This window comes from Tamandua tetradactyla, chromosome 15 (genome assembly GCF_023851605.1).
Source record: "Tamandua tetradactyla isolate mTamTet1 chromosome 15, mTamTet1.pri, whole genome shotgun sequence".
Classification (NCBI taxonomy): Eukaryota; Metazoa; Chordata; class Mammalia; order Pilosa; family Myrmecophagidae; genus Tamandua; species Tamandua tetradactyla.
In genome coordinates, this window is record NC_135341.1 from 31,583,831 (window position 1) to 31,608,542 (window position 24,712).

At 43.9% G+C, this 24,712-nt stretch overlaps 3 protein-coding genes across 4 annotated transcripts in view; 2 read left to right on the forward strand and 1 right to left on the reverse strand.

The window, feature by feature from the left end:
* ACTR8 (actin related protein 8) overlaps positions 1 to 4,486 on the forward strand; it is a 25,971-nt gene extending 21,485 nt beyond the window's left edge. For both annotated transcript variants that reach the window (XM_077128989.1, XM_077128990.1), the window contains 2 exons: positions 695 to 858; positions 2,347 to 4,486. In XM_077128989.1, coding sequence (XP_076985104.1) covers positions 695 to 858; positions 2,347 to 2,490 — 308 coding nt within the window. In that variant the 3' untranslated portion in view covers positions 2,491 to 4,486. The remainder of the gene's footprint in view (positions 1 to 694; positions 859 to 2,346) is intronic.
* IL17RB (interleukin 17 receptor B) lies at positions 414 to 19,953 on the reverse strand. The gene is made up of 11 exons (XM_077128998.1): positions 19,636 to 19,953; positions 17,724 to 17,748; positions 16,810 to 16,950; positions 14,057 to 14,184; positions 13,485 to 13,611; positions 11,589 to 11,636; positions 9,952 to 10,094; positions 9,469 to 9,534; positions 8,813 to 8,912; positions 7,603 to 7,701; positions 414 to 6,411 (listed from the first exon to the last, which is right to left on the reverse strand). The coding sequence occupies exons 1-11, from the start codon at positions 19,693 to 19,695 to the stop codon at positions 5,882 to 5,884; spliced, it is 1,467 nt and encodes a 488-aa protein (XP_076985113.1). The 5' UTR covers positions 19,696 to 19,953; the 3' UTR covers positions 414 to 5,881.
* A 45-nt stretch (positions 19,954 to 19,998) lies between these two features.
* The window catches only part of CHDH (choline dehydrogenase), a 52,700-nt gene continuing 47,986 nt past the window's right edge, over positions 19,999 to 24,712 (forward strand). The window contains exon 1 of the mRNA XM_077128996.1: positions 19,999 to 20,204. The gene's annotated coding sequence lies outside the window, so the exon portion shown is untranslated. The remainder of the gene's footprint in view (positions 20,205 to 24,712) is intronic.

The following is a 24,712-nucleotide window of genomic DNA, read 5'->3' on the forward strand; positions in this document are numbered from 1 at the left end:
ACTTTTGAGGACCTACTTTGTGCTTGTATTGCCAGGTGTTGGGACAGTAGTGAGGAAATAGAACTGGTCCCTGGCCTTGTTGATCCTGTAACCTAGTAGAAGACACCAAAATAAGTCAAATGATCACATAAACATGAAAATACAATCTTGGCTGCTAACTGTGAGTGCTTCTAATTGAGGGATTTAATAAAGGATTTTTACTATTGGGGCGATGTGAAGAGTTGGAGGGACTTCCTTGAGGAAGAGAGAAATCTAAGGGACAGATGAGGGTTAGCCGGTCCCAGGTAGGGGTGGCACTCCACGTAGAAGTAGCTGCCTATAGAGAGCAGTATAGTGGGAAGGAATGAATTCTGTGTGGAGGCTGGTGTGGCTGGGTGCAGAGAGCTGAGGGAAGTAGAAGGGAGGAGGGAGACATACATAAGTGACTGAGTGCTGTATCATTTTGGACTTGGTAGACCCCTTTAAAAATGTGTTCTTAGTGCTAAGAGCAGGGCTTATGGGAAGAGTTAGGTAGGGGCAACATGGTCATTTGTGTTTTGCAAGTTTACTCTGAAGCGTTGAGGATGGTTTGGTTCTTTGAGATGATCCTTGAGAAGGCTGTTGTAGTTGTCCAAGTAGGAGATGATTGTGGCTTGATCTATGGTGGAGGTAAATATGAAGAAAAATTGTGCAAAGAGTATCACTATCTTTTCAGCATCTGATGATACCAAAAAGAAGATGTATAGTTCTGTCCTGGTGGTGGGAGGTGGTTTGATGTTTCATAAAGCTCAAGAATTTCTGCAGCACAGAATTCTCAACAAAATGCCACCTTCATTCAGGCGAATTATTGAAAATGTGGATGTGATAACAAGGCCTAAGGTATGTTGTTTCATGGTGCATTTCAGACTGTATACAAATAAAATTACATTGATTCTTTCTAATTATAATGCATGTGGACAGATGCAGTCCTGGGAAGCATGGACTTGTGTCTGGGAAGTTCTTAAAGGCTTGGGTCAAGTAAGAAAATTCCTTCCAGTGAGTCACAGATAGGGTGGCAGGAACTCTGGACTGGGAAACTGGATTCCTGGGTTTATCCCATTTTGCTTTTCAAATTAGCAAGACTGACTGACCCTTTTGTAAAAGAACCAGGTGGGGTAAGAGGAAGACTGATTGGTTTCTCATTCTTTGTCTGGTCAGAACAACTCCTTTTTTTTATTTTTAATTTTTTTATTAGAGAAGTTGTGGGTTTACAGAACAATCATGCATAAAATACAGGATTCCCATACATCATTCCACCACCATCACTTTCATTGGTGTAGCAAGTTTGTTACAGTTGCTGATAACTTTTTCTTGTAATTCTGTTTTTTAACAGTAGTTACATTTGTTAGAATTGATGAAGGATTATTAAAGTAGTACTATAAGTATTGGCCTTAGTTTATGTAGGGGTATTTTTCCTCTATATTGCTGACCTATTATTATTATTATTATTTTTCACGCATGTCTTCATTTTATTACTCTTCTGCCTATACACTGGATAAAGGGCGTGTCATCATAAGGTTTTTACAGTCACACAATCACATGATAAAAGCTATTTGGTTATACCATCCTTATCAAAGATCAAGGCTACTGGATTAGCATTTAACAATTTCAGGTATTTCCTTCTGGCTATTCCGATACACTAGAAACTGAAAAGAAATATCCATATAAAGACTCAGTAGTCAAAATCATTTGTTAAATCCTAATTTCTCAGTTATACCTTCTCCCTCTCATTTGATCTTTCTCTGAGTTTTCAGGGTTATCTGGGCACTGACCATTTTAACGTCTTCATGCTGGAAAGGGGTTTCAACCTTGTGGGGTAGAGGAATGAACCTGGTTGATAGAAGAGCCCTATTTTTATCTGTTTTTCATAAGGATCAACTGCTGGTCTGTGGCAAGATGACCTTTAAGGACTTCTTTGGCTTGAACTATCCTTCTGATGAAAGAGACATAAACCCAGGAATTTAGAAACAGATTATGTCTATTTTATTAAATTTTACTGACTGTTCCTAGACAACGGCCTATTAATTTTAATACTAAGGGAATAATTGTGGGGATATATTTAGTCCACTCAAATTTCAAAATGTGATTTTCTTATATACATTTCTGGCTCTGGGGCCTGGATAGTAGATAAAAGTAGCATCTTCAGTCATAAAAATTTTAAAAATTATTAGTTGATACGGAAAGATGTGTGTAGTTCCATGGGTCCTACTGTCTTTAATACGGGATACTCAGCAGTTTTGTTTTCCCCCTTTCCCCAAATTCAAGTAGAAATTAAGTATATATTTGGACTCATCTACTTATGCTGAAATATCCTTATCACTTCTCTAGGACATGGATCCCCGGCTGATTGCCTGGAAAGGAGGAGCAGTGTTGGCTTGTTTGGATACCACACAGGAACTGTGGATTTATCAGCGAGAATGGCAGCGCTTTGGTGTCCGCATGTTACGAGAGCGAGCTGCTTTTGTCTGGTGAGACTGGGAGAAAAAGTCACTGTTGAAGACCAAAAAATAAGCCTCATAGTATAAAAGATTCTTAGAGAATATATGTCTTAATTTTATTGACCTAGATGCCTAAGGTTCATGGAAAATAAATGAATTATAAGTTTTGTTGAGGACATGACATTGGTTTGAAATTGGAAGCTGCTTTTGTAGTCAGGGCATTTGAGAATAAATATACACTTACTTTTCAGTTGTAAACTTTCCTGCTCCTTTCTCAGGATCTTATAAACTCCCCATGCTGTAAAATGTTGCTGTTGAATGGTTCTCACATGGTGAAACCCTTAGTTTAAGTTGTCTTCTAAGTATCAACAGGTGTCTTGTGGCCACGAGGGTGTGACTTGTACCTTAATTATAAAAAGTACTCTGGTTCTTTTCCCTTTTCCCCCTTGCCTATTATAGCAGAATTAGATTCTAAGGTCATTGGGGTTGTGTGTACATATAATATGACTTGTGTCCTCTTGGGATTCCAAATAGGAAAAAATGTTTTCCTCTCCCCTTTTACCCTTTAATTTTCTACTGGATGGTAAAAAAAAGGGGGGGGCCTTTTAGGTCTAGATTTCCCAAAGCAAAGACTTACATCTGGGCATGGCTAGCTTTTGTCACCTGGCATGCTCTAGGGTGGGCCTGAGGAAAGCAAAGAGTTATTATTTGACCAAAACAGAACAAATGCTGACAAGGACATTTTGTTTCCTTCCTAAAGCCAAATAAAAAGAATAATCTGCAAATGCATACATTTAGTATAAGTGTGATTTAGTATAATTTACAGAGTTGTTAACTTGTGCTGTACAGATAAACCAGTTAACTATGCTTAGAATTATTACTGACTTAATGATTAAACCCTAAATTTCTCTTGATCTGAAAAAACAAGTGAAAGCTTTTGGAGTCCGTTGTGTTCAGTATAAGTCAGTTGACCTTAACCTGTGGACAATGTGAAGCAAAGTCAAAGCTGCCATCACCCATGGTTGAGGCCTTGGCAAGGCCTTCTGAGCCCCGGGCAAGAGGATGAGAGTGCATTGTCCTGAGACAGGAGCCAGTTAGGGAGCACAGCTTGGGGCTCAGAGGGCTGGGAGGAGCAGGAGTGTGTCTGATGCCAACCACACTTGCCATGCTGCCCTTCGAAGTGGTGAAGAGGATTGGAGAAAGATAGGAGCAGGGTCAGGGAAGAAATGGAGGTTAAGAATGGACTAGAAAAGGAAGATTATCAGAAATCTTAGAGCAAGGGAAAATGCTGGTACTAGAATATTTTATATTAGTACGAGTGCTCTACATGTTTGCTTAGTAGGTAAGGAACAAAGATGAGCCCACCCAAATGATTTTAACTTGCTAATGCCATTTAGTATGTGTGCCTTCAATTTGAAAATTGCATGTCTTTTACTTTTTAATATTTCCTCACAAAATAAATTTATACATTGATTTTATTTTTTTTATATTTCTAGCTGTCTCAACACAATTTGCTATTGGCTACCTATAACAAAAGTGTAATGTTTATCTATTTATAATAGTTTTTTACATAACAACATGTTGTTCTTGTTAACTGGTAAATGCTGATTCAGTGGAAGTTGGTTTCTGGTCCACCTTTTGACATAAGCCGCATCCGCCTTTTATTACCAGCACTTACAGCATGTGAAAAAACTGATCCTGGCAAGTGAATGAGACTGATGTTAAACACATTGCCTCAGCCTTTACTATAGATCTTCTTATGAAGCTGAGCACAGTGGGTTTTCACTGAATGCTTCTTTATTCTGGTTTTTAATTTTACTGATAAGACATGTATTAGGAGTGGCATGGTCCTTTAAAGATAATCTGCAAATGCGTACATTTTAAGTCATCCATCTAAAACTGACCTACCTTCTATAGCAGAATCAGTATTCCTAGGAAAATACATATGTTAACATAAATACATTTTCATGACCTCTGTATTAAGAAAAAGATACTTTAGAAAAATAAAAGTTGAAACACTTAAAACCCCACACTTCTGTGTGTACTGTGACTCTATGGTAATTTCTGTTTGTTTTTGTTTTTTGCTTAAGTAAATCATTACAATAACTTATAAAAAGCTGAATCACTTCACGAGGGGTAATTTTCAATTTACGAAGTATTGTTTTTGGAAAATAAGAAATTGGGTAATAACTGAGAAACACTGAGATGTCTGACAGTGATCTCTATTAGGTAATTTCTGATACAAGTAGACATCAGGCCTGCAGTTAATGCATTATGGTATTCATGTTCAAGTCACCTGTACAAGAGTCAGGTAGACCATGAACCTAGTCTGGAGAGTAAATGTCCAAGGCAATTACCAGATAAGGGTTTGTGATGGCTGGGTTCAGGTGTCAGCTTGGCCAGTAATGGTGCCCAGTTGTCTAGTAAGGCAAGCAGTGGCTGTTACTGTAAGGACATTCTGTGGCTGGCTGATAAATCAGAAGGCTGGTATATTAAGTCATCAGCCAGTTGACTGCATCTGTGACTGATTACATCTATGATCAACTATGGGTGTGTCTTCCACAAATCTTAAGAATCCAATCAGTTGAAGCCTTTTAAGGGAGAAGAGAGCATTTTCACTGTTTCTTCAGCCAGTGTGCCTCTCCTGTGGGATTTGTCTAGACCCGCCATTAGAGTCGCCAGCCCCGCAGCCTGCCGTATGGATCTTGGACTCTTATGTCCCACAACTGCATGAAACACTTTTATAAATCTCATAAGTTACAGATATGTCCTCTTGGTTCTCTCAAGAGAACCCTGAATAGAGGGTTACGTAACACACTAGGTCATCTGGTCCGTAAGGTGGGTTCGGCTTGTTGTCCCTACTTTTATTATCTTAAAGGTAAAGATTTTTGCATGTAACAGAGAGTATTTTATGTAGTAAGTGAATTAGCGAGTAAATTTTAGGTAGCGAGCAATGAATAAAACTTTGTATTCACCAATTAACCTTATAGAACTACATAATTCTACCTATAATGCACTGCCTGGACTATTCAAGACTAAACATTTGGCTGGAAGATGCTTTATCATTGCATTGTCAGAATGGTTGTGGTTTTCTATTATGGTTATTCTTGATTTTTAGGTATAAAATTGATTTGGTTTTATAATTATAAATTTAGTTTCAATTCTTTAGGTAATGCTAACAGTTTTATTGGCCTGAAATTTTTAATTATGGGATTAAGGCATGTGTAGTCTGTTTTGAATCTTTCATATTCTTATTGCTAGAGCAGAACTATACATAATCCTCCCTACTAAAAGCCTGCACTGTAAACTTAATTAACACAAATGCTTTTTTCCCCCTGGAATGGGAGAATTAGTAGCATAGGAAAGCATCAAGGGCTCTTGCTTCTTACAGTGGGCTAACAGCAGCTCTAGCAGTTGTGTCAGCCTTATGAGCTGTTACCTCCTGACACATGTTGCTTGATGTGAAGTTCTTTGCGGAAAGCAGTGACATCCTTCATGAGGTGGTATGTGGGGCAGACATTGAGAGCGCTGTAATTGTCTTTGATATCAACCTTTCCAAAATACACCACCAGGTATTTGTGCAGATGAGTATGGCTTCTTAGATCGCTGCAGAAGAGATTAAAGGCAAGGGGGAACAGGTCTTGGGAGTTCTCACTAGGGCTGCCCTGGCTCTTGCTGCAGGCACCATCACACATGGCACTGGCATGATTGGACAAAAGGAAGATTACTTTCTCTGCTGCTTTCCTCTGAGTGGCAAGCCACTGCACTGGGCCCATCTCGGCTATTTTCTTTTTCTGCCATTTTTCAAGGATGACCTCGCCTCTGCAATGGTTTTGAAGGAATTCAGTGAAGTAACAAACTGTGTGATGGAAACATATTTCAGATGGGTAAACCACAAGAACCTTAATAGGGGGCAGTTGTGTGGTAGTAGAAAAGGAAGTTGTCTTGATCCTTTCTGTGGAGGGAGAAAAGCATGTGTTATCTGTGAACAGCAAACAGGCTGTTTTCTCTGCAGGCTCTCACTGTAGTCTAAACCATTGCTGGTAAAGGATCCCTCACTAGAGACTATTTGCTGAGTACCAAGGACCTTGTTGCTGCCAAGCAGGGAGGAGGATATCTCTTTTAAACACATCACCTTGAAACACTGATGCTTAAACCTTTAAACCTTAAAGATGTTTTAAGATGTGTTTTCTAACTCCCTTTCACAAAATCAGCTCTCAGTGAAGCCATAAATTTTCAAATAAATTCACAGAAAGTTTAGGTTTAAGATACTTGTTTTAGTGGGTTGTTGTAACTTTAACATTTTTAGTTCTCTTATATAAACAGAAATACTTTGATCTCTGCACTTCACATCACATTTTGATTTGGGTCAACTCGGTAGTTGTACCATCTTCTACCTGCAGGTGGCAGAGTTCCTTTATTGTTCTGTAAAGTTAAACAGTGCCCCATTTCAACCCCTGCAACTTATCTCTGAAATTCTGCCCTATACTGTATAAGCAAACTATATATGAAACATTCTCTAAATATAAATCTTACATTTACTGAATGGCTTTCTTAGCTTAGGACACTGTATCAATGTTGTATCTGACAATGTCACAAATGACTCAAAGGGTGCATTCATATTTTCTTTAACACATGGAAAAGAAGAGCAGGGGTTTTTAATGGGCCTGCCACTAGCTGTGTGTCTATATAAGTACTCCAGTTTCTGTGTTCAAATGTTCAGTGCTTTTGAGTTGGCAAGGACTTTCGTGTGTATATGAATCCAAACTAATGTTCTTATTCCTTACAAGAACTATTTTTTAGAAGTAGGGACTAACATAAAGTACCTATCACAGGTAAAATGCAGCTTGTCATTATCAATCTTATGCCCTTTTCACTTCTTTGTTACGTGTCTCAATGGTAGAATAAAATAAGTGTTAGTCACAGATCTGGAGGACCTAATCCCTGCAAGAACTTGGTGTCCTTGGCAGATGTGATTCAGTCTTTATCACATCAGTCTTTTCGGGGCACTCTAAGGCATTAAATAAATGCAGTCTAACTGGAAAAGCCAAAATGTGACTGTTTCTGGAGGAATTCCTTTTTAAAAAAACTCAATGTGTTATTTCCTCATTAAGGTTTCTTTAAAGAGTTGAATTCTAACCCTTACCGTGCCTCCACAACAGCAAGATCCCCATTCCCAGGACCCACGTGGCCACCAGCAGAGCCGGGAGGAGCAGAGGCAGCCAGCCTCTAGACATGCTTCCATCTGGGGAAAACACTGACTCTCAGCAAAACAGAAACAAATTCATCTCCAGTTTGAAAACTTACATTTTCACTCTATATTTAACTTCATATTTTAGACCCTTTAAAACCAAAGATCAGTAGATCTCTAGGAGGTCTGTGGATAATGTGTTTTCTGTAGTGTCCCCATCTTTCCTGCGATTCTCCGAAGGGATGTGGGACCCAGGAGACTAGGAACAGTCCTCTGAAATCACCTTGACACCGTACACATGCACAGGCATTTTCAAGGCGGTAACCAGTTAGTACTTAGTTTTGTTCTTTGATAAATTAATAATATTTTGTAAAAAAAAATGTAATTTTTAAAACATATATCGTCTACATAGTCGGCATTTCAAAGGATGTTTTGTTGGACTGACTTGCAACCTCAGAAATGTCAAAGATCAGGAAAGCTCACAGAAGTGCACACAAACAAGTCGGAGTTATTAGGCACTGGGTTGGCTTCAGTTTGTTTGAGGTTCTAAGAATAACACTTTCCCACTTTTGACCCCATCCCTGGGTTAGCTCTAGAAACATTTCAGTTGTCTATTTGCAGTGAAACAACTAATTGAAACATCTCTAAGTCCAGAGACATTTTTCTAGAACGTGTGTTCTCCAGCATCAGTTAGCCACGTCTTTTGATATCAGTATTCCTAATTTATTTATCCAAATAACAAATACTGTGACCATATCAAGTCACAGTAACCACTAGGCCTGGGCTACTGAGGATGGTAAGAGAATCAAATGGGGATGCAGTGAACTGCCTCTTCCCTTACATACCCAGCCTTCTACGCCACTGACCTTAGGGCAGTTCCTTGTGGCACTTTGAACATCCACTTTGCACTGGTTTTTTTTTTCTTACTTGTGTATATCCTGCTTTGTAAATAAACAAAGCCTTCATTCTTGTTCTGATGATATTGTTCTGTGGGACAGCAGGAACATCCTCTCCTGCATCCCAGTTCAGCACACGCAGTAGGGACTCTCCCTCCCTCGGATTCCCCACGTGGACTATGCTGTCACAGACTGAACAGGATCAGAGAAGGTGAGCGGTGCGTGCCCTGAGCCTCTCTGATCGTCCTTTGAAAATGACTGGTACTTACTGTTATCCAGAGGGACAGGCACACTGGAATGCGGGCAAAGCACAACAGTTCCTTTGCGTCGAATGCAGTCATTGCCGCAAGTACGGAAATATGGAGTCAACTAAGGAAGAAATGAGAGGCTCAGAAAATTCACACTTCCTGAGTAAGGATTCTAACAGTATTTCTACTGAAATTTCTCTTCCGTTTTTTATGGTTTCAACAATTCCCTCCCCACCCCACCCCCTGCCCTAGCATTTTTTTTTTCTTTTTTTGCGTGGGCAGGCACTGGGAATCGAACCTGGGTCTCCAGCATGGCAGACGAGAGCTCTACCTGCTGAGCCACTGTGGCCCGCCCTGCCCTAGCATTTTAATAGGATATTTTTAACTTGGTCGCAGTTCTGTAACAAAGCCCTAAAATCCAAACCAGTGAACTATAATTGAAATACCCAAGATGCCTGGGTGGCTTTAATGGGTATAGATTTCTGTTTTGGGTGGTGAAAAAGTTTTGATAATGGATGGTGGTAAATGTAATTGATACCACTGAATTGTACACTTAATAGTTAAAATGGGAAATCTGATGGCAAATATATGACCACAAAAAATTTTAATAAAGCAATAAATGATGGAGCAGTCTTCTAGAGTCCCTCCCCTTCCCAAAGAACCTCATTACCCTTTACCTGTACCACAGCACCTTCACTTTCCCCAGTCACTGGAATCACCACTGAAGTTCGAGTTATTTTGTTCTGGTGCAGATGAGTGAGACAAAATCAAGAATTATGAACCATATGAGTGAGCAGATCAAAGACTGCCAATGCCCAAGAAGCCACACTTTTAATTCATTAGGCTATATGTGAATAAGGATTCATTTCACATTCTGAAACTTTGACCGTTGTTTGGTTTTAGATTCACAATGACATTTCCAAGGATGCCCACGGGGACTTATTTTTATCATTCAAATGAATCAAAGTAGCACAGCATGTATGAACAGTGTACAATTAGTCCTGTGTTCTCTCAAAACTAAATGAGGAAAATCTGAATTCCTTGGGCATTCAGGGAATGCCCAGGGAGAATGCCCAGGGAATCTGTTTTTCTTCAACAAGGTAAGGAAAGCTGGAGGCTGAGGGTAGGGGTAATATTAAGGGAACAAGAAGCAGAAATACCTCCAATACATTAGAAAACCCAATAACGATGCCTTTTTGGATGAGAGCCATGTATCTGTTTCCAAGAGCACTGGTTGTAAAATTCACTTCTACAGTGTTTTCATTCTTCTTACAAGCAGTGATGTTTGGATCCCACAAACTTCCTATGAGTCAAGAGAATCTCATGGATGAAGTTGCTAACTTCATTTAAATCCCCAAATGGCTTTATAAGAACAAACAAAAAGTTCTGAGGCACACATCCAAGAGTACACTGGGGCTATTACACAGCACACTTATCATTGTTCCCAGAATCTCAAAAGTACCTGCTCCCAAGAATAGTTGGGGGTCCCCCAGTCACTGCTTTGCTAAAAATAGCTTCCCTGGATTGAGGGTGTTGGAGGCACAAGATTATGTTCTACTACTCACTTCTATTTTCAACATCCATTTTGAGTTAAGGGCTGGGGTCTTTGCTTTCTCCTTCCCAGGCTGGGAAGAAGGAACCAGAGGTTAAGCATGTCTAAAGTTACAGAGCAAGTGAATTCAGTATCAGAACTATAATCACTACTAGAACATTCCAGGTTCCATGAGCTTTAGTAATCAAACTGTTCTGCCAGCTTTACTGTACATGATGATAAAAAGAAATGCCACATAGCTTAGAGGATACCATCATAGGTCAACTCTGTCAGTGAGAGTCAGTTGTTTCATTCATGTAACTTGCAAATAAGGATGAGGGTTATTTCCTGGAAAATGATATATGAAAGCGTGAATTATTCTCTCCACCTAGGAGCCCATTTCAGTCCATAGCTCAGAACTGTCTTCAGGAGTTGAGGTGAGGATTGACTCAAGGCCTTCAGACCTCCTCATGCCCTCAGGGTCTTCCACATTCCTACTGTCCTCTCTCAGTGAGGGGCAAGAGAAGAAGCAAAGTGCTCCAAGTCTGCCAACAAGCAGATGCAGGGTACAGCTGTCTGATAGGGTACAAAGGGATGCCTTGTGGGGTGGGGATGCAGTTGCCTAAAAGATTGGGACTGATGAATTAGCATCCTAAGAATATATCACCCAGAGGTTTTTACAAATCCTTGGAAATTGGACACTTGAGACTGATTATCCTGAGGAGCTTAACTTAAAAATTCAAGGGTTGGGTCCTAATAGTCTAGAACATGAGAGGCAAACCCCTCTGAGGACCCAGTTGTGCGCATGCTTCTAGGCCATTAACTCCAGCTAACACTCCCATTTTGGATGTCTGCTAATCCAAACAGGGTTTCTGGGGTCCCTGGGGGCTGGTGTCTGAGTTAGTGGAAGGGCTTGTAGAGTCCTGGCCAGTCAGGAAGGGCCTATAACCAGCATTAATGTAATGCAGTTTTGGCTAAAATGTTAGTTTGACCAAGAGGGGAGGTATGGTTTTAGGTGATATTTGTTCTGCTACATAAACCTCCCTAAGAGTCTATCCTTCCCTACAAGGGCTGCCTAATTCAGGGAGCGAAGCACTAGACAGGGAGTCAAGTGCCTGGGTGCTTCTCCCACCTTCACTGTCAGTGACTTTGATGGACCTCCCCTCCCCTCCCTGTTCTAGGCCTCAGTAATAAGCTGGACTGAGTTGTCCTGGCTCAAACTATGATTTTCTTTTTAGAACAAAAGTAGACACTGTATTTGCTTACCTGCCTGGATGCACTTTTTTTTGTATTTCATTATGTGGTCTAGGCAGCCTAGAAATTTGAATGAAAGTTTTTACATTTCAGAAAAAGGAATCTCTGATCCAGCCCCATACCTTGCCAACAAGTGCACACACACACATATATATGCTTACCACACCTAGAATGAGTTAGCAAAACATTCCAGATGTGAGCTAAGATAGTAAATTTTAAAAGGACACCAATATTTTACTGTTAAACAGAAGGTTATCTGTCCCTGAAGTGATACCCAGAGTCTAATTTGAATACAACCTTTATCAAAACAGTATTTATAATCCCCAAGGAAAGGATCAGGAGACTGAGAGCCAGCCATCCTTTAAACATGAGGTTTGGTAATAGATGCAGATATTCCCCTTCCAGGAGGTAGTGATTAATTCACAATCTCCCCCCACTCACCCCAGGGTGGGGTAGACTTAGTGACTTGTTTTCAAACAGTAGAGTTGGGAAACGGAAACCAGGTAAGTTTAGCATAGAGAGAACTGGCAGATAACACCTTATCACCAGTGATATCGAGTGGACATATGTCCCCTTATAGGACATGATGATAAAGACATGTCCCCTCCATTGCATTCTTACCCAAAACCCATAACCCCAGTATAAGCATGAAACAAACATGAGACAAAGCGAGACTGGGGGACACTGTACAGGATGCCTGGCCAGTCCTCCTCAAGACTGTCAAGGTCAGGAAAAACAAGGAGGGACTGAGCAACTGTTACGGATCAGACAAGACTAAAGAGACACAATGACAAAATGCATTATGGTTCTTTGGATTGGATCCTGGGCTGGAAAGAGTGCGTTAATTGAAAAACAGGTGAAATATAATAAAGTCTGGAGACTAGTTAATGATAGCCATGTGAGTTCTTAGTTTTGACAGATGTAGAATGTTAACTTCAATGGGAACTAAGTAAGAAATATATGAGAACTCTCTTACCAACTTTCCAACTTTTCTGTAAATACAAAATTATGTCAAAATAAAAGGTTTATTTTAATAAAAATGAAGTTGGGTCTCATGATGAAAGCTGGAAACTTTTATTTATTGTTTAGCGAAACACCCTGGACCACAATCAAAGAATAAAATGAATTTGGCTTTGATACTGTGCCTGAGAGAGGAGAGGGACTGGGGTTGGGAGCAGCAGAGCCAGCCTAGATCGGGTATGGAGAGGCCTGCTGGTGCCAGACCCTGCGGAGCTGTCAAGGGCATTTTCCTGTCTCATCCTCACTGCAGCCATGAGTGACACTGCAGGTGAGATAGTAGAGAACTGATCCTGTGACAGAGAGCACATAAAACGAAAACAAAAACATTCAACTCAGCACCAAGCTGCCTCTCACGGACAGCTCAGAGGGTGAGCCTACTGGAGTCTGTAGATCCTGACAGGTCCAGCCTCAAGCTTAACAGCTTGTTAACAACACAGCCTGCCAGAAAGCCAAGACTGGAATAAACTTTTTGCATGAATGTCATAATGAGTAGCTAAAGTGCACTGATCAAGAAGGACCCGAGTTTGAATGCCAGCTTTACCCTTACTATGTGTGTAACCCAGGACAAGTTACCTAACCTCTCAATTTCTTCATCTGTAAAATGGGCCATCCTAACCTTGGGGGTGCTGGGATGCTTAAATGAGATGGTGCATGTCAAGTACTTGAGCATAGTGCCTGGCAGGCAGGAATGGAGAATGGGCTTTAATCCTCACATCTGTTCTGTGAGTGAGGTGTGGTTTCTGTTGTGTCTGTATTGCAGATGAGGAAACCAAGACTCAGCAAGGCCAACACCTTATCCAGGGTTTCCTGGGCTCTCGGTACCTAAATACATACCCCAAACAAGTGTCCCAACAAGACAGAGAATAACAGAAGAGTGAGGAAGTTTACCTGGAGAGGTGAAATTCACAGACATGGAAGGACCATCTTCATTCATATTTGCAGTAGGGATGTTATGGGCTCCAATGAGATAGAGGGTGTTTAGATCTACAGGAAAGCCTATGTAGGAGAATGTCCACTGAAAGGCAAAGCAAGGAACCCCTGAATTTCCAAAACACTGTGCAATGCAGAAACAGTACCTGTGCTTGTTGCCCTTTTCATGTGTGATTTCTTTCCTTATCCTTCTGTTGAAACTTCTTATGTCTCTAGGCAATGTCTACTTAGGGAATGGACCCCTCACATTTTGCAAATGAAACACACAGAATCAGAAAAGTGCAAAATTTTAGAACCAGTATTTAATTTAAGTCCAACTCCCTTTACCTTGCTTATGGGTAAACTGAGGCCCAGAGATGCTGGCTTGCCAAAGGCACCCAGCAAAGAAGTGGCAAAAACTGGGACTGGAACCCAGGCATCCTGCTCCATCTGCGCTGCTCACCAGCCTGTTTGTACAGGACATCACCCATGCTCCCCAACAAAGGGGCTGGCTTTCAATGACAACTAGTCAAGTGCCTGAGAGTGCTTACTTTTCCACCAGAGGGTCTGGTCTGACTCTGGAAGGCATCTGTGTAATTGCACCTCACACAGCTGTAGGACTGGAAGTTGCTTTTGCCCGTCACACAAATCTTGGTGGCTTTCAACAAGCGGATGCTGGCTGTGGAGACAGGCAAGAGGGAAGTGGTTTATTTAGCACTTACTATGTGGCAGACTTGATGCAAGACATTTTACTTGCCTCATTGCAGCTCAAAACAGCCCTAGAAGGCAGACACTATTATTATTACATTTATAAGAGAAGTTGTGGGTTTAAAGAACAATTATGAATAAAATACAGGATCCCCACATACCACATTATTATTAACCCCTTGCATTGGCAAGATATATTTGTTAAAACTGATGAAAGCACATTTTTATAATTGTACTATTAACTAATAGCCCATAGCTTAACTAAAGTTTACTGCTTGTATTGTGCAGTTCCATGGATTTTTAAAAAAATTTATTCTAGAGACATATATACTAGCTAAAATTTCCCTTTTTAAACCACATTCAGATACATATAATTCAGGGCTGCTAATTATGTTCACAATAGTGTGATACCATCATCACCATCTAGTACCAAAACTTATCCACTGTCCCCAGTAGAAACTTGGTTCATTTTTAGCCTTAAATCCCTATTTGCTGCTCCCCTATTCCCAACCCTGGGAACCTATATTCTAGATTCTGATTCTATGAGTTTGCTTATTCCAATTATTACTATATCAATGAGATCAAAACAATATTTGTCCTATTGTGTCTGGCTTATTTCACTCAATGTGATGTCTTCAAGATTCATCCATGTTGTCACATGTATCAGAACTTTGTTCCTTTTTTATGCTGAATAATATTCCATTGTTTATATCTACCACAATGTTTTTATCCATTCATCAGTTGATGGACACTTTTGGCAATTGTGAATAATGCCACTAAGAACAGTGGTCTGTAAATATTTGTTCAAGTCTCTGCTTTCAATTATTTGGGGTACAGACTTAGAAGTGGGATTGCCAGATTATATGGTAACTCTACACTAGCTTTCTGAGGAACTGCCAAACTGTCTTTCACAGCGGCTGCCCTGATTTTACATTCCCGCCAGCAATGAATGAATGTTCCTATTTCTCCACATCTTCTCCCACACTTGTAATTTTTTTCTAATAGTAGCCATTCTCGTGGGTATGAAGTAGTATCTCACTGTGGTTTTGATTTGCCTTTCCCTGATGGCTAATGGTGTGGAGCATCTTTTCATGTGCTTTTTGCCACTCATATATCTTCTCGATACTTGAATAGATAAATGTCTATTCAAGTACTCTGCCCATTTTTAATTGGGTTGTTTGTCGGTGATGTTGAGTTGAAGGAGGTAGGGAAGCTCACCCTCCCCTTTCCACATTTTCTATCAGTTTACAGACAGGGAAATTGAGACTCCAGAGTTTTGCCTAAGCTTATAAAAGCTGATTAATAACAGATGAATATAAATTCCAAAGTCCAAGCTGCTTCCTTGTCACATTTGAGCCTGAATTTTACAGGGGCCCTGCAAAGGTGACTCTAGCTCTGTACCATTCGAGGTCCTGAGAGGAACAGGCCTGTCTGAGAGAAACTGCAAAAACCTTCCAGAATGTCATCGCTAAGCCATGCCAGTTTTGACTGCACCTTTATCTATGCTGATCCTTCTCCGTGGAATACCCCTTCTTTCCATTCCCTCCCTCTCAGAGTTTTACTTCTTCAATGCTTAACTCACACACCACACCTTATAACTACAGCTAACAAATACAAAAGCTCACACTGCCAGGTAAGGGACCAAACACCTTATGTATCATCTTGTTTGAAATGGTCTTGCCAGGACCCTCCCCTGCTCCTCCCTGCCCCTCAGATGGAACACAGCCTCCTTGTGGGGTTCCCCTGACACTGGCCCCGCGTCTGCCTTCCCCATCCCTCAGAGAACCTACTGGGAAGAGACTGTGAGTAATCCATCTCTCTGTGGCTGAATTTTAGCAGATGAAAGCCACAAACATGAGTTTCAGGATCCCAGGATTGACTCATCGAAAGGAATCACAAGTTGCCTTGTGCATAATTTGGGGAAAATGCCAAGCCTTTCATGAAGTCATATGGGAAATGGAAAAGTAATCTGCTACGTGAGCAACTGCTTTTTCTAAGCCTGGAAGAACCATCTCTAGCATTGCCCTTTTTTATTTCCATAAATTATTAACAGACAGAAAAGTATGCAGATCATAAACATACCACTTGAAAAATTTTCATGGCCATGTAACTCTAGTCAGAAACAGAGTATTCCAACCACCCCATGAGACCCCTCATGCTTCTTCTCAGTCACTCCCCAATTCCCCAGAGGAACCACCATTCTGACCTCTGTCACTGCTTAGATTAGTTGTGCCTGCACATTCTGTAAATAGATTATGTGATAGGTATGACTACAGGTATGTATATAGATATATGTGCATGAACTCTTTGGCATTGGCTTCTTAGGTTTGTGAGATCTGTTCATGCTGTGGTGTATAGCTATATATTGTGCATTCTCATTGCTGTAAAGGATTCCATTTTGTGTCTCCATTCTACCTTTGGTGGGCATTTGAGTGCTTTCCAGTTTTGGGCTATCATGGGTATACCATGAACATTCTGGTATGTGGCTTTTGGTGTAAATTTTTTGGGTATATGCCAAAGAGTAGGATTAATGGGTCACATAGTCTGCATTCATTCTGCTTTAGCACTTTAGGACTTATCTTTGATGCAAACTTACCATCTGCCCGGAGTATCCAACTTATGTTCATCAAAATTGAATAGTCCTCTGTTGCAATGCTGGTTTTAACAAGTTGCACTTGGAGGTCCCTCAAGTCTCCTGGGGTCAGAGCGTGTTGGACCATCCATTCTGGAGATGGCCCTAGGAAAAGGCAAGACCCATGACACTCCCCTTCCAGGCCTGGCTTGATGCCATCTCCTCCAACTGACCTGCCCTGTTCTGTCCACTATTTACAATACACCACTCTTTCTTTTCTCTGCTAAGGCAGGCTAACCATTTCTTGGTACTCATTGATTTACAGCCAGGGTAGCTGCTGACCTAAAAGATATTCTTAATGTGTTTGTGTGGATATGGGTATGTGAGTGTATGTATTTAGTGTATTTGAATGTTTATGAGATTCAGTCCTGCCTTCCTCATGCTTCAGCCCTGGATTCCAGCCAACTGCCTCACATGGTCCCCAAGTACCCACTGCCTAGTCTTTACTGATGCTACTTCTTCTCCAGCTCACCCTCCCCTATCTACATTTCCTGGGCAGAAGCCCACTCTTCTCCCATTCATCACATCTCAAAGACACTGTCTTCTATAAAATCTTTGTTTCCTTTTCTCAACTGTAAGTGACCTCCCTCCCACACTATTTGATCTCCCTCTGTAGTGTGGTAGCTTGTCTTTCCATCTTGCATGATTCCAGACCTTCCTTTGCCCCCTTACTGGCCAGAAGGCCAGTCCATCTGAACCACCCGGTTATTCCTGAGAGTTTTGCCTTGGGCAGATGGAGGCTTCATCTGCATCCACTAACAAAGCAACGGCTCACCCTGGGCCTGGCTGCCAATGACCTGCTGCCTGGATTCAGGCAGCCTACAAGTCTAACTGCTTTCAGTGGAAAGCCCCAAATACCTGTTCGCTAAGGCACCTACCAGTTTCAGAGCCACACTGAATAGTCTGCAAGTGAGAAAGAAACCAAGCGTTATGTTGAATGCCAACAAACCACAAGCCTTCTTTGCCAAATTAGACAAACCGTGATCTTTTTCCTTAATGCATAAACAAGCAACAAACTTTCAAAGAAAAGATGAGCGATTCCATTTCACAGTTGGGCTTAAACTAAGCTGCCCATTGTAGGGCCCCACTAATTTTTTTTTTTTAACCCCCAACCATATTTCTCATACAATGCTCCTTGGACCACTAACTCCAGACCTGGACCTGCGGAGCAGGAATCTCTGAGGAAGGGCCCACAATGTGCATTTTCAGCAGCGCTGAATGAACCTGGGCAGCGTGAAAACTGAAAAACGCAGCTCTGAACCAACAATACCTTCAGAGACTCAAGTGTTACAGCCAGACCTCGTTTTGTGGAAATACACATTATTGTTAGTACACCTCATCTATAAGCCCCCCCAGTTAAAGACCAAAGGTGGGTCCCCACCCTTCTCTAGGCCTTGGCTTTCTTTGCCATAAGCAGGATTGACTCTGGACCATCATGAAGATCCCTTATCACTTTAATATTTAACTGTAAGTTTCAGAACAGTCTGGAATATTTGCTGAGTTTCCCCAGGTTAAAGACTGGCTGTGCTAAAATGAATAGAAGAAAGCTATATAAATGCAGTCCATAGTGCCTTCCTCAGGTTCTTTAAAATAGTCCTTTTCTGATACAGAAAGACTCAGCTATTCAGAAAATCATATGCAATTGTGTCTTTTTAAAAGAGTTTTCAACAAAATAAATACGTATATACAGCATCCAAGAAAGGCCTGTACTAAACCTTTTGGAGTTAACGGCTTACATTTTTCATAAGAAAAAATAATTAGTACTTTGGTTTTAGAAAAAAAATACTGAACCTAAAATGTATAACTTTCAGGTAGCAGCAAGTTCCAGCAACAAGACTCATCATGATAAATTGGCTGGCTCTGGAATCTGACCCTTCTCTGCGTCAACATTTCCAAACACCTTTTTAAAAGGGATAGCATCAAAAAGTTTTTAAACAAATCGCCACCAAACTAGGTGCCTAGTTATTGTTAAAGGGTTGATAAGACAAGTGTTAGCAAGAATCAAAGCAATAGCTCTAAACTCTGTGCACAGAGTTCAAACTGTTTGCCTTATAGCAACTAAGGCAAAGGGAACAAGTTCATACTCTGGTGGAAAAGAATAAATGGGCCTTCAAACTCAAAGGGCAAGGAAAGTAGCTGAAGACCTCAGGGGTACTGAATAGGATTTGTCTATCCATAACCATCAACAAGTAACCACCACACTTTTATGCCACATATAATGCTACCAGACCAGGGCTGTGATTTCTTAATGCTTTTTTGAGGATGAGTTTTTCGGTCTTTAGTGACCCAGAAGATTCTCTCAATCCTTCAGGGAATTGGGGAAGAAAGGAAACCTACCTAAGGTTTATAAAGCAACAGGGCAGAAAAGGCAGGTGGTAATGCACAGGTGGTTTTTTAAGCCCAGTAGGTGAGCAGACCCCAAGACTCAAAACGTTACAATACCGAGCAGCGCTATGTGCCAGGCTCCCGCCACTGCCTTCCGGGCTGTCTTTCCTCACGAGACCTGGTGACTTAGGTGCTACTTCTACTTTTTTAGATGAGGACATCGAGGCTTGAGTAAAATAACTGAATCAAGAGCATCTGATCTCAGGTCTGTCTGATTCCCGCTGGGGCCAGCAGGCACGTGAAGGTCTGAAACCCGTTGAGAGAGCCCAAGGGGGGTGCAGACCTGCCTCCTCCAGACCGCCCTCCACGAAAGCTCCGGGGCAACGTGGGCTGGAGGATCCAGCGCCTACAGGGTCCAGGCCTGAGGACCAGCGGCTGGGGACACGGGTGACGGTGGGAGCTTACCGGCTCTGGGGTCGCGGCGTCCCAGCACAACGCGGCCAGGCTCAGCAGCGCGAGCGACATCGCGGGGCCACCGCCAGCTACCCGCCGTTCTCTTAACCCGACGCCCGGGGCCGCCCCCTCAGCGCTCTGCCTCCCACCGCCCGAGGAGGGAGCCGGCCCGCTCACCCCCTCACTCCTCTGGGGTGCGGAACTTCGGCGTGCCCCCCTCGCCTGCTGGTCGCCGAGAGACAGCTCGGGGTCCTTCGCGGGAAGAGCGCGGGCAGCAGCGGCGCCTGGAGAGCCCCGCGCACACGTGCGCACAGCGAGCCAGGTGCGCCCGCTGCACCCACGCCTCGGGCTCTCGCGCGTCCCGCCCCGCGCCCCGGCGGATCCCCTTGGGTCCCCCGTCCCTGCCCCGGGGGCCGACAGTGTCCGCGCGGCCCGAAGTCCCCCTCCCGCCCCCGAACTGCGCGCGGTAGGCCGGCGCCGCCAGTTAAAGTGTAGCCGGGCGGCCGCCTCCTTCGCGCGCCTCCCGCCCCTCCTCCTCCACAGCTGCCGACTCTCCGGGCGCTCGGGCCGAGCTGCGGAGGGTGAGTAGAGCCGGACGCGCCCCGACCCCAGGCCCGACCCGTCCCTCAGCGGTGCCGCCCGCGCATGGATCCCCGCCACGCATGGCCCGAGGGCCTCAGTCCAGGGGCCCCTGCGGCCTTGGGGCGGAGGTTTGGTGGTCGGAAGGACCCGGGCGGGGTTTACTCAAACGTTCGAACCCCGGAAACAAAAGGGGTGGGACGAGGGTAGCTCAAGCTTCGTTGAGTTCTACGGAGAAAGTTAGTTTTTCGCAGGAATTAAGTTGTTGGGCATTATCAGAGTAATAGAAATCCCCTTTCCCACCCCCTGGTTTTCTGGTAAATGTGAATTTCCACATAACGAGGTCTGGCTGTAACACTTGAGTCTCCGAAGGCATTGTTGGTTCGGAGCTGCGTTTTTCAGTTTTCACTCTGCCCAGGTTTACTCAGCACTGCTGAAAATGCAAATTCTGGGCCCGCCCTGAGAGATTCCTGCTCCTCAGGTCAAGGTCTGGAGTGAGTGGTCCAAGGGACATTGTGTGAGAAATATGGTTTGGGGAAGGTTAAAAAAAGAAAAATTAGTTGGGCTATGGTAGAATCACAGAGCCAGGAGCTCACTTGCTTCAGCCCCCTCCTTTTACATGCGGCAGGGTTGGGGGTGCCCAACTCAGGGTCACTGACCCTTGTAGGCAGGTGAGCTCCATTCCACAGATGAGAAGACTGAGACCTAGGGAGGAATGTGGATGTATAGATGGAGCCAACCGCTGGGGAGAGATTGCACTGAGTTCCACAGTGGGTGTTTGGGATTGGGGCCTTACTGTGTGCCAGGGCTGGCCCATCTGCCTGTTCCCACCTGCACAGGGGCTCTGCCACACGCAGCAGAGTAGTGGGCAGCTGTCCAGAGGATTGGGCTGGTTCCTGATGGAGGAAGGTGCCTCACAGTCCAGAGCCCTTGACTCCACTGAGTTACTTTTGGGCCTTCTGGTCTCTTAGGTCAGTTTTAGTTCTAATCAATCTGTCTTTCTGCTCAGCATGCATATACCTGCTGGATGCCAGGCATCCTGCCAGTTACCAGAGGTGCAAAGGTGGACAACATTGGGGCGCTGGCCAACAGGCACTCTTGGGCTGCAGGGTTGGCAGTGAGAAGTCTGTTGAGGGCACATGCAGCCTGTCACGGAAGGGCAGATAGGACAGCCTCATCTGCCAGCCTGAGACTGTGAACTTTGTCTTTTGGTGCTGCGGAACCACGGAGGGGTTTAAGTTGTGGCCAATTTTCAGTTTTAGAAAGGCCCATCTAGTGCTGGCTTTTGGAGCTGTGCGCCACAGCCGGCTCTACTGGGGTGAGCTGGGGGCTGTTGAGTGTGAGTGAGGGCTTTGGGGACAACTAGGGACCCCGAGGTGAGGCATAGAGACACAGTTTGTGAATCAGCCTTTTATGGGGTCAGTTGAAACCCCAGTGGGCAGTGGAGCCAAGAGGACAGGCCTCTGGAGGAGGAGGGCTTCAGTGAGTTTAGGACTAAAAGAGACTGCCCTGGGGAAAACCTTGGGGTGAGGGAGTGGCCCTTGGGGCACAGATCAGGGTAGCCTCTGGATCAGGTTGTGGCTGTCAGGGGTGGCCTTGGCAAGAGGTGGTGGGCTGGGCATGGAAGAAGGTGGGCTCAGAGATGGGGACTGTGATTTTGTTTTAAGAGAAAACTCTGGTGAGTGAAGGAGAGAGGAGGGTGAGGTGAGGATAGTGGGAAGGGTCCCCTGCTGCCCTGTCCGGGATTGAGGGTGTGTGAGCACAAAGGTGATACTGAACAGGCCTTTTGGGGCTGGTGCCAATGGCCACCTCTGCAGACATGGCTGTGGGATGGATCTAGGCTGTGCAGAGGGCCCTGCACCCACTGCCACTGTTCTTGGTGGACAAACAGGGTGTTCCTGTCTCCTTACTGGGTTTTTGCATTGCTCAGAAAGACCACCAAGTGTCTCTAGTGAGAGGTCCTTGTTGACTTAAACATGCAGCCTCCCAAGGTGGCCTGCTGGAAGAGACACAATTTGTTTGAATATCCAAACCTAAGAACATTGTGGCTTTATAAATTGGAGGGAGGAGCACTGTGGGTTGGGAGATATCCTCTCTCTCTGTGACCTTGGGCAAGTCACTTCCCTTTTCAGAGCCTCAGTTACCTTTTCTATAAAACAGGGCTGGTGAGACAGGTTACTGGCAATAGCTAAATGAGGGAAGTGGTCTTTGGGATGTTCTGCCCTTCACTTGGCAGTTGTGGTTTCTGAAAGAGCCACCCAGTGCAGGGTACCTTCATGTCTAGGGTGCTTAGTAGGTGTTAAATGTTTGAGTGAATGAATGAATGAATGCATACCTTCACCCAAGGCTTAATCCTAAACCTGCCCACCTAGGAGAGCTAGTTTGAGCTTCCTCCTCTTCCTCCTTGGGTGGGGTGATGGCAGGCCCCTACTCAAGTCTTGAGAACTGTTCTGCCCCATATCCGAGCCTGTGGCCCCAGTTGCCCTGAGACAAGTTCTGTGCTGTTGCCCAGGGTCAAGGTACCTGGGTTCCAGATGCCTAGATCTGCTACTCTGTGGGTGAGTCTCTTCATCCCTTGGAGCCTCAGTTTCCCCATCATGAACATGAAGCTGACATCGACCCTGCCTGCTTGGTAGGGCTGTTGAGAAAGTCTGAGGAGATAGGAGATGAGGAAACAAGGTGGAGAATTTGAAAGTGCTGCATAAATTTAGGGGCAGGGAAGCAGGACAATAAAAAACATAATTATTGTCTCTATGACCCAAATCAGGAAATTTCCTTGGACTCGAGAGTAATGACAATCCCCATTTCTGTCATTTTATTCAGAACTTTGTTTCTCTGCCCAACCCATCCATGAGAGAACAAGGCAAACAGGGTCGTTGACCTGTCCTGGGCAAGGCCCAGCCTCCTCTCACACAGGTGGAATTTTCCACTTCCTTTTGCAAATATTAATCAAGGCTCTCTGGCTGGTCAACAGTGAACTTATTGTCTCATGAAGAGCAAGCTTGTCTGGCAAATACTGACTGCCTACAAGTCTCCTGAGCTGGGAGAGGAGGCAGTTGGGAATACTTCCGCCCTCAGTACCCGCCCTGACCCCTGTGTCCTCCTTTAGCTGATAGGTCAGGGTCAACATTAAGGAGAGACTCTGAAGCCATACCAGGGCTTGTACCTCCCTGTTCCCAGCAAACATTTACCCTTCCCCAGTGAGGGGGGCCTGGCCCGGAACAGCCCACAGAGGTGGGCCACGGTGTTAGCTCAGTGCCCATACCACTCCTGCCAGTTCCTAGGACTGAACCCCTGTGAGGTTACCACCCGTGTATCTTGGCCATAGCTGTGGTCTTGTGGCCTGCTTAGCCCCTGGTGCTTGCCGGTGACCTTCATGTGTGTCATCACATTGGGGCCTTTCAGATAATCCAGAGCACAAAGAAGGCAGGTGCTGCTGTAAAGAGGCTGATGGAGTCTGCCCTACGGGGAGGGGAGGATTATTTGGGATCTCAGGAAGGCAGCAGTTAGCATAGGGTGGGCGTGCATGGCAGGGCTCTGTATTGGTGAAATGATTTTGGTTAATGGTATCTTAATTGCTTTGTCGTTAATAGTATTATTCTTGGTGTAGTTGCAGCATTATTACCCGTACTTTAAGGATGAGGAAACAGGCAGAGGAGGCTCTTGAGGGGGGTGAGCTGAGAAGAAATGAATCCAGCCCATGCTATGAACATGAAATTATCATGTGCTCTTGACTCTGCACTTCTAATCTTTGAGATGTGATTTTACCTATTATTTCGTTTTGCCCTCAGAACACATCTTCAAAACAGGCATCCCAGTTCTCATTTTATAGATGAGGAAATCAAGGACCAGGGATGCTAACTGACCGGCTGGCTGAGGGTCACACCAGATGGCTGCCTTAAACTTGTCCTAGCTCCTAATTTATTTCTGCCCTTTAGTTGAGTAACACAGGCACTCCCAGTTGATACAAAGCAGTTGGAGTTTTTAGACAGCTCACTTAGGGCCTTCTGCAGTTAAACTGATCCAGGAGTTTGAAAGGGAGATGGTAGCTGGCATGTGAATGGAAACTGGCTGTTTAGAAATAAGGCTATCGGGCTGGGAAGCCTCCACAGTGCACACTAAGTGCCAGGGCACTAAAGAACCGAGAACCCATGGGGCTCCGGATGTGGTGGGCACTCGGCACCTATGCCCGGGCCTTGCTGGTGTTTGCAGGGGGCACTTCCCCTCATCAGTGGACTTAAAAATCAAACCACCTCTGCAGCACTGCTGCAAAAAGAAGCACTGCTTCTAGTAGGCTGCCTGTGCTGATGGGTTTGTGATCTCCAGGACATCACCATGGGACGATAGCAGTGCTTCTCAAACTCTCTGTGGTGAAGGACCGCTTGTCTCTTTTTAGAATTAAATCTGTCAGGGGTCGGTACTTTAAAAAAAATACAGTAAAAATTATTTGTCAGAATAAAAACCAAAACATACAAAATTTAAGCCCATATATTTTATTACTAGTATGCAT

Excerpts from the sequence above, each read along its gene's own strand:
- IL17RB (XM_077128998.1), bottom strand. The coding sequence starts at position 19,695 with ATGTCGCTCGCGCTGCTGAGCCTGGCCGCGTTGTGCTGGGACGCCGCG. Across the intron at positions 13,612-14,056 it reads CCAGACCCTCTGGTGGAAAA|TGGACATTCTCCTACATAGG; the intron begins GTAAGCACTCTC and ends TTTGCCTTTCAG. Across the intron at positions 8,913-9,468 it reads GTGAAGGTGCTGTGGTACAG|TTGACTCCATATTTCCGTAC; the intron begins GTAAAGGGTAAT and ends TTTCTTCCTTAG.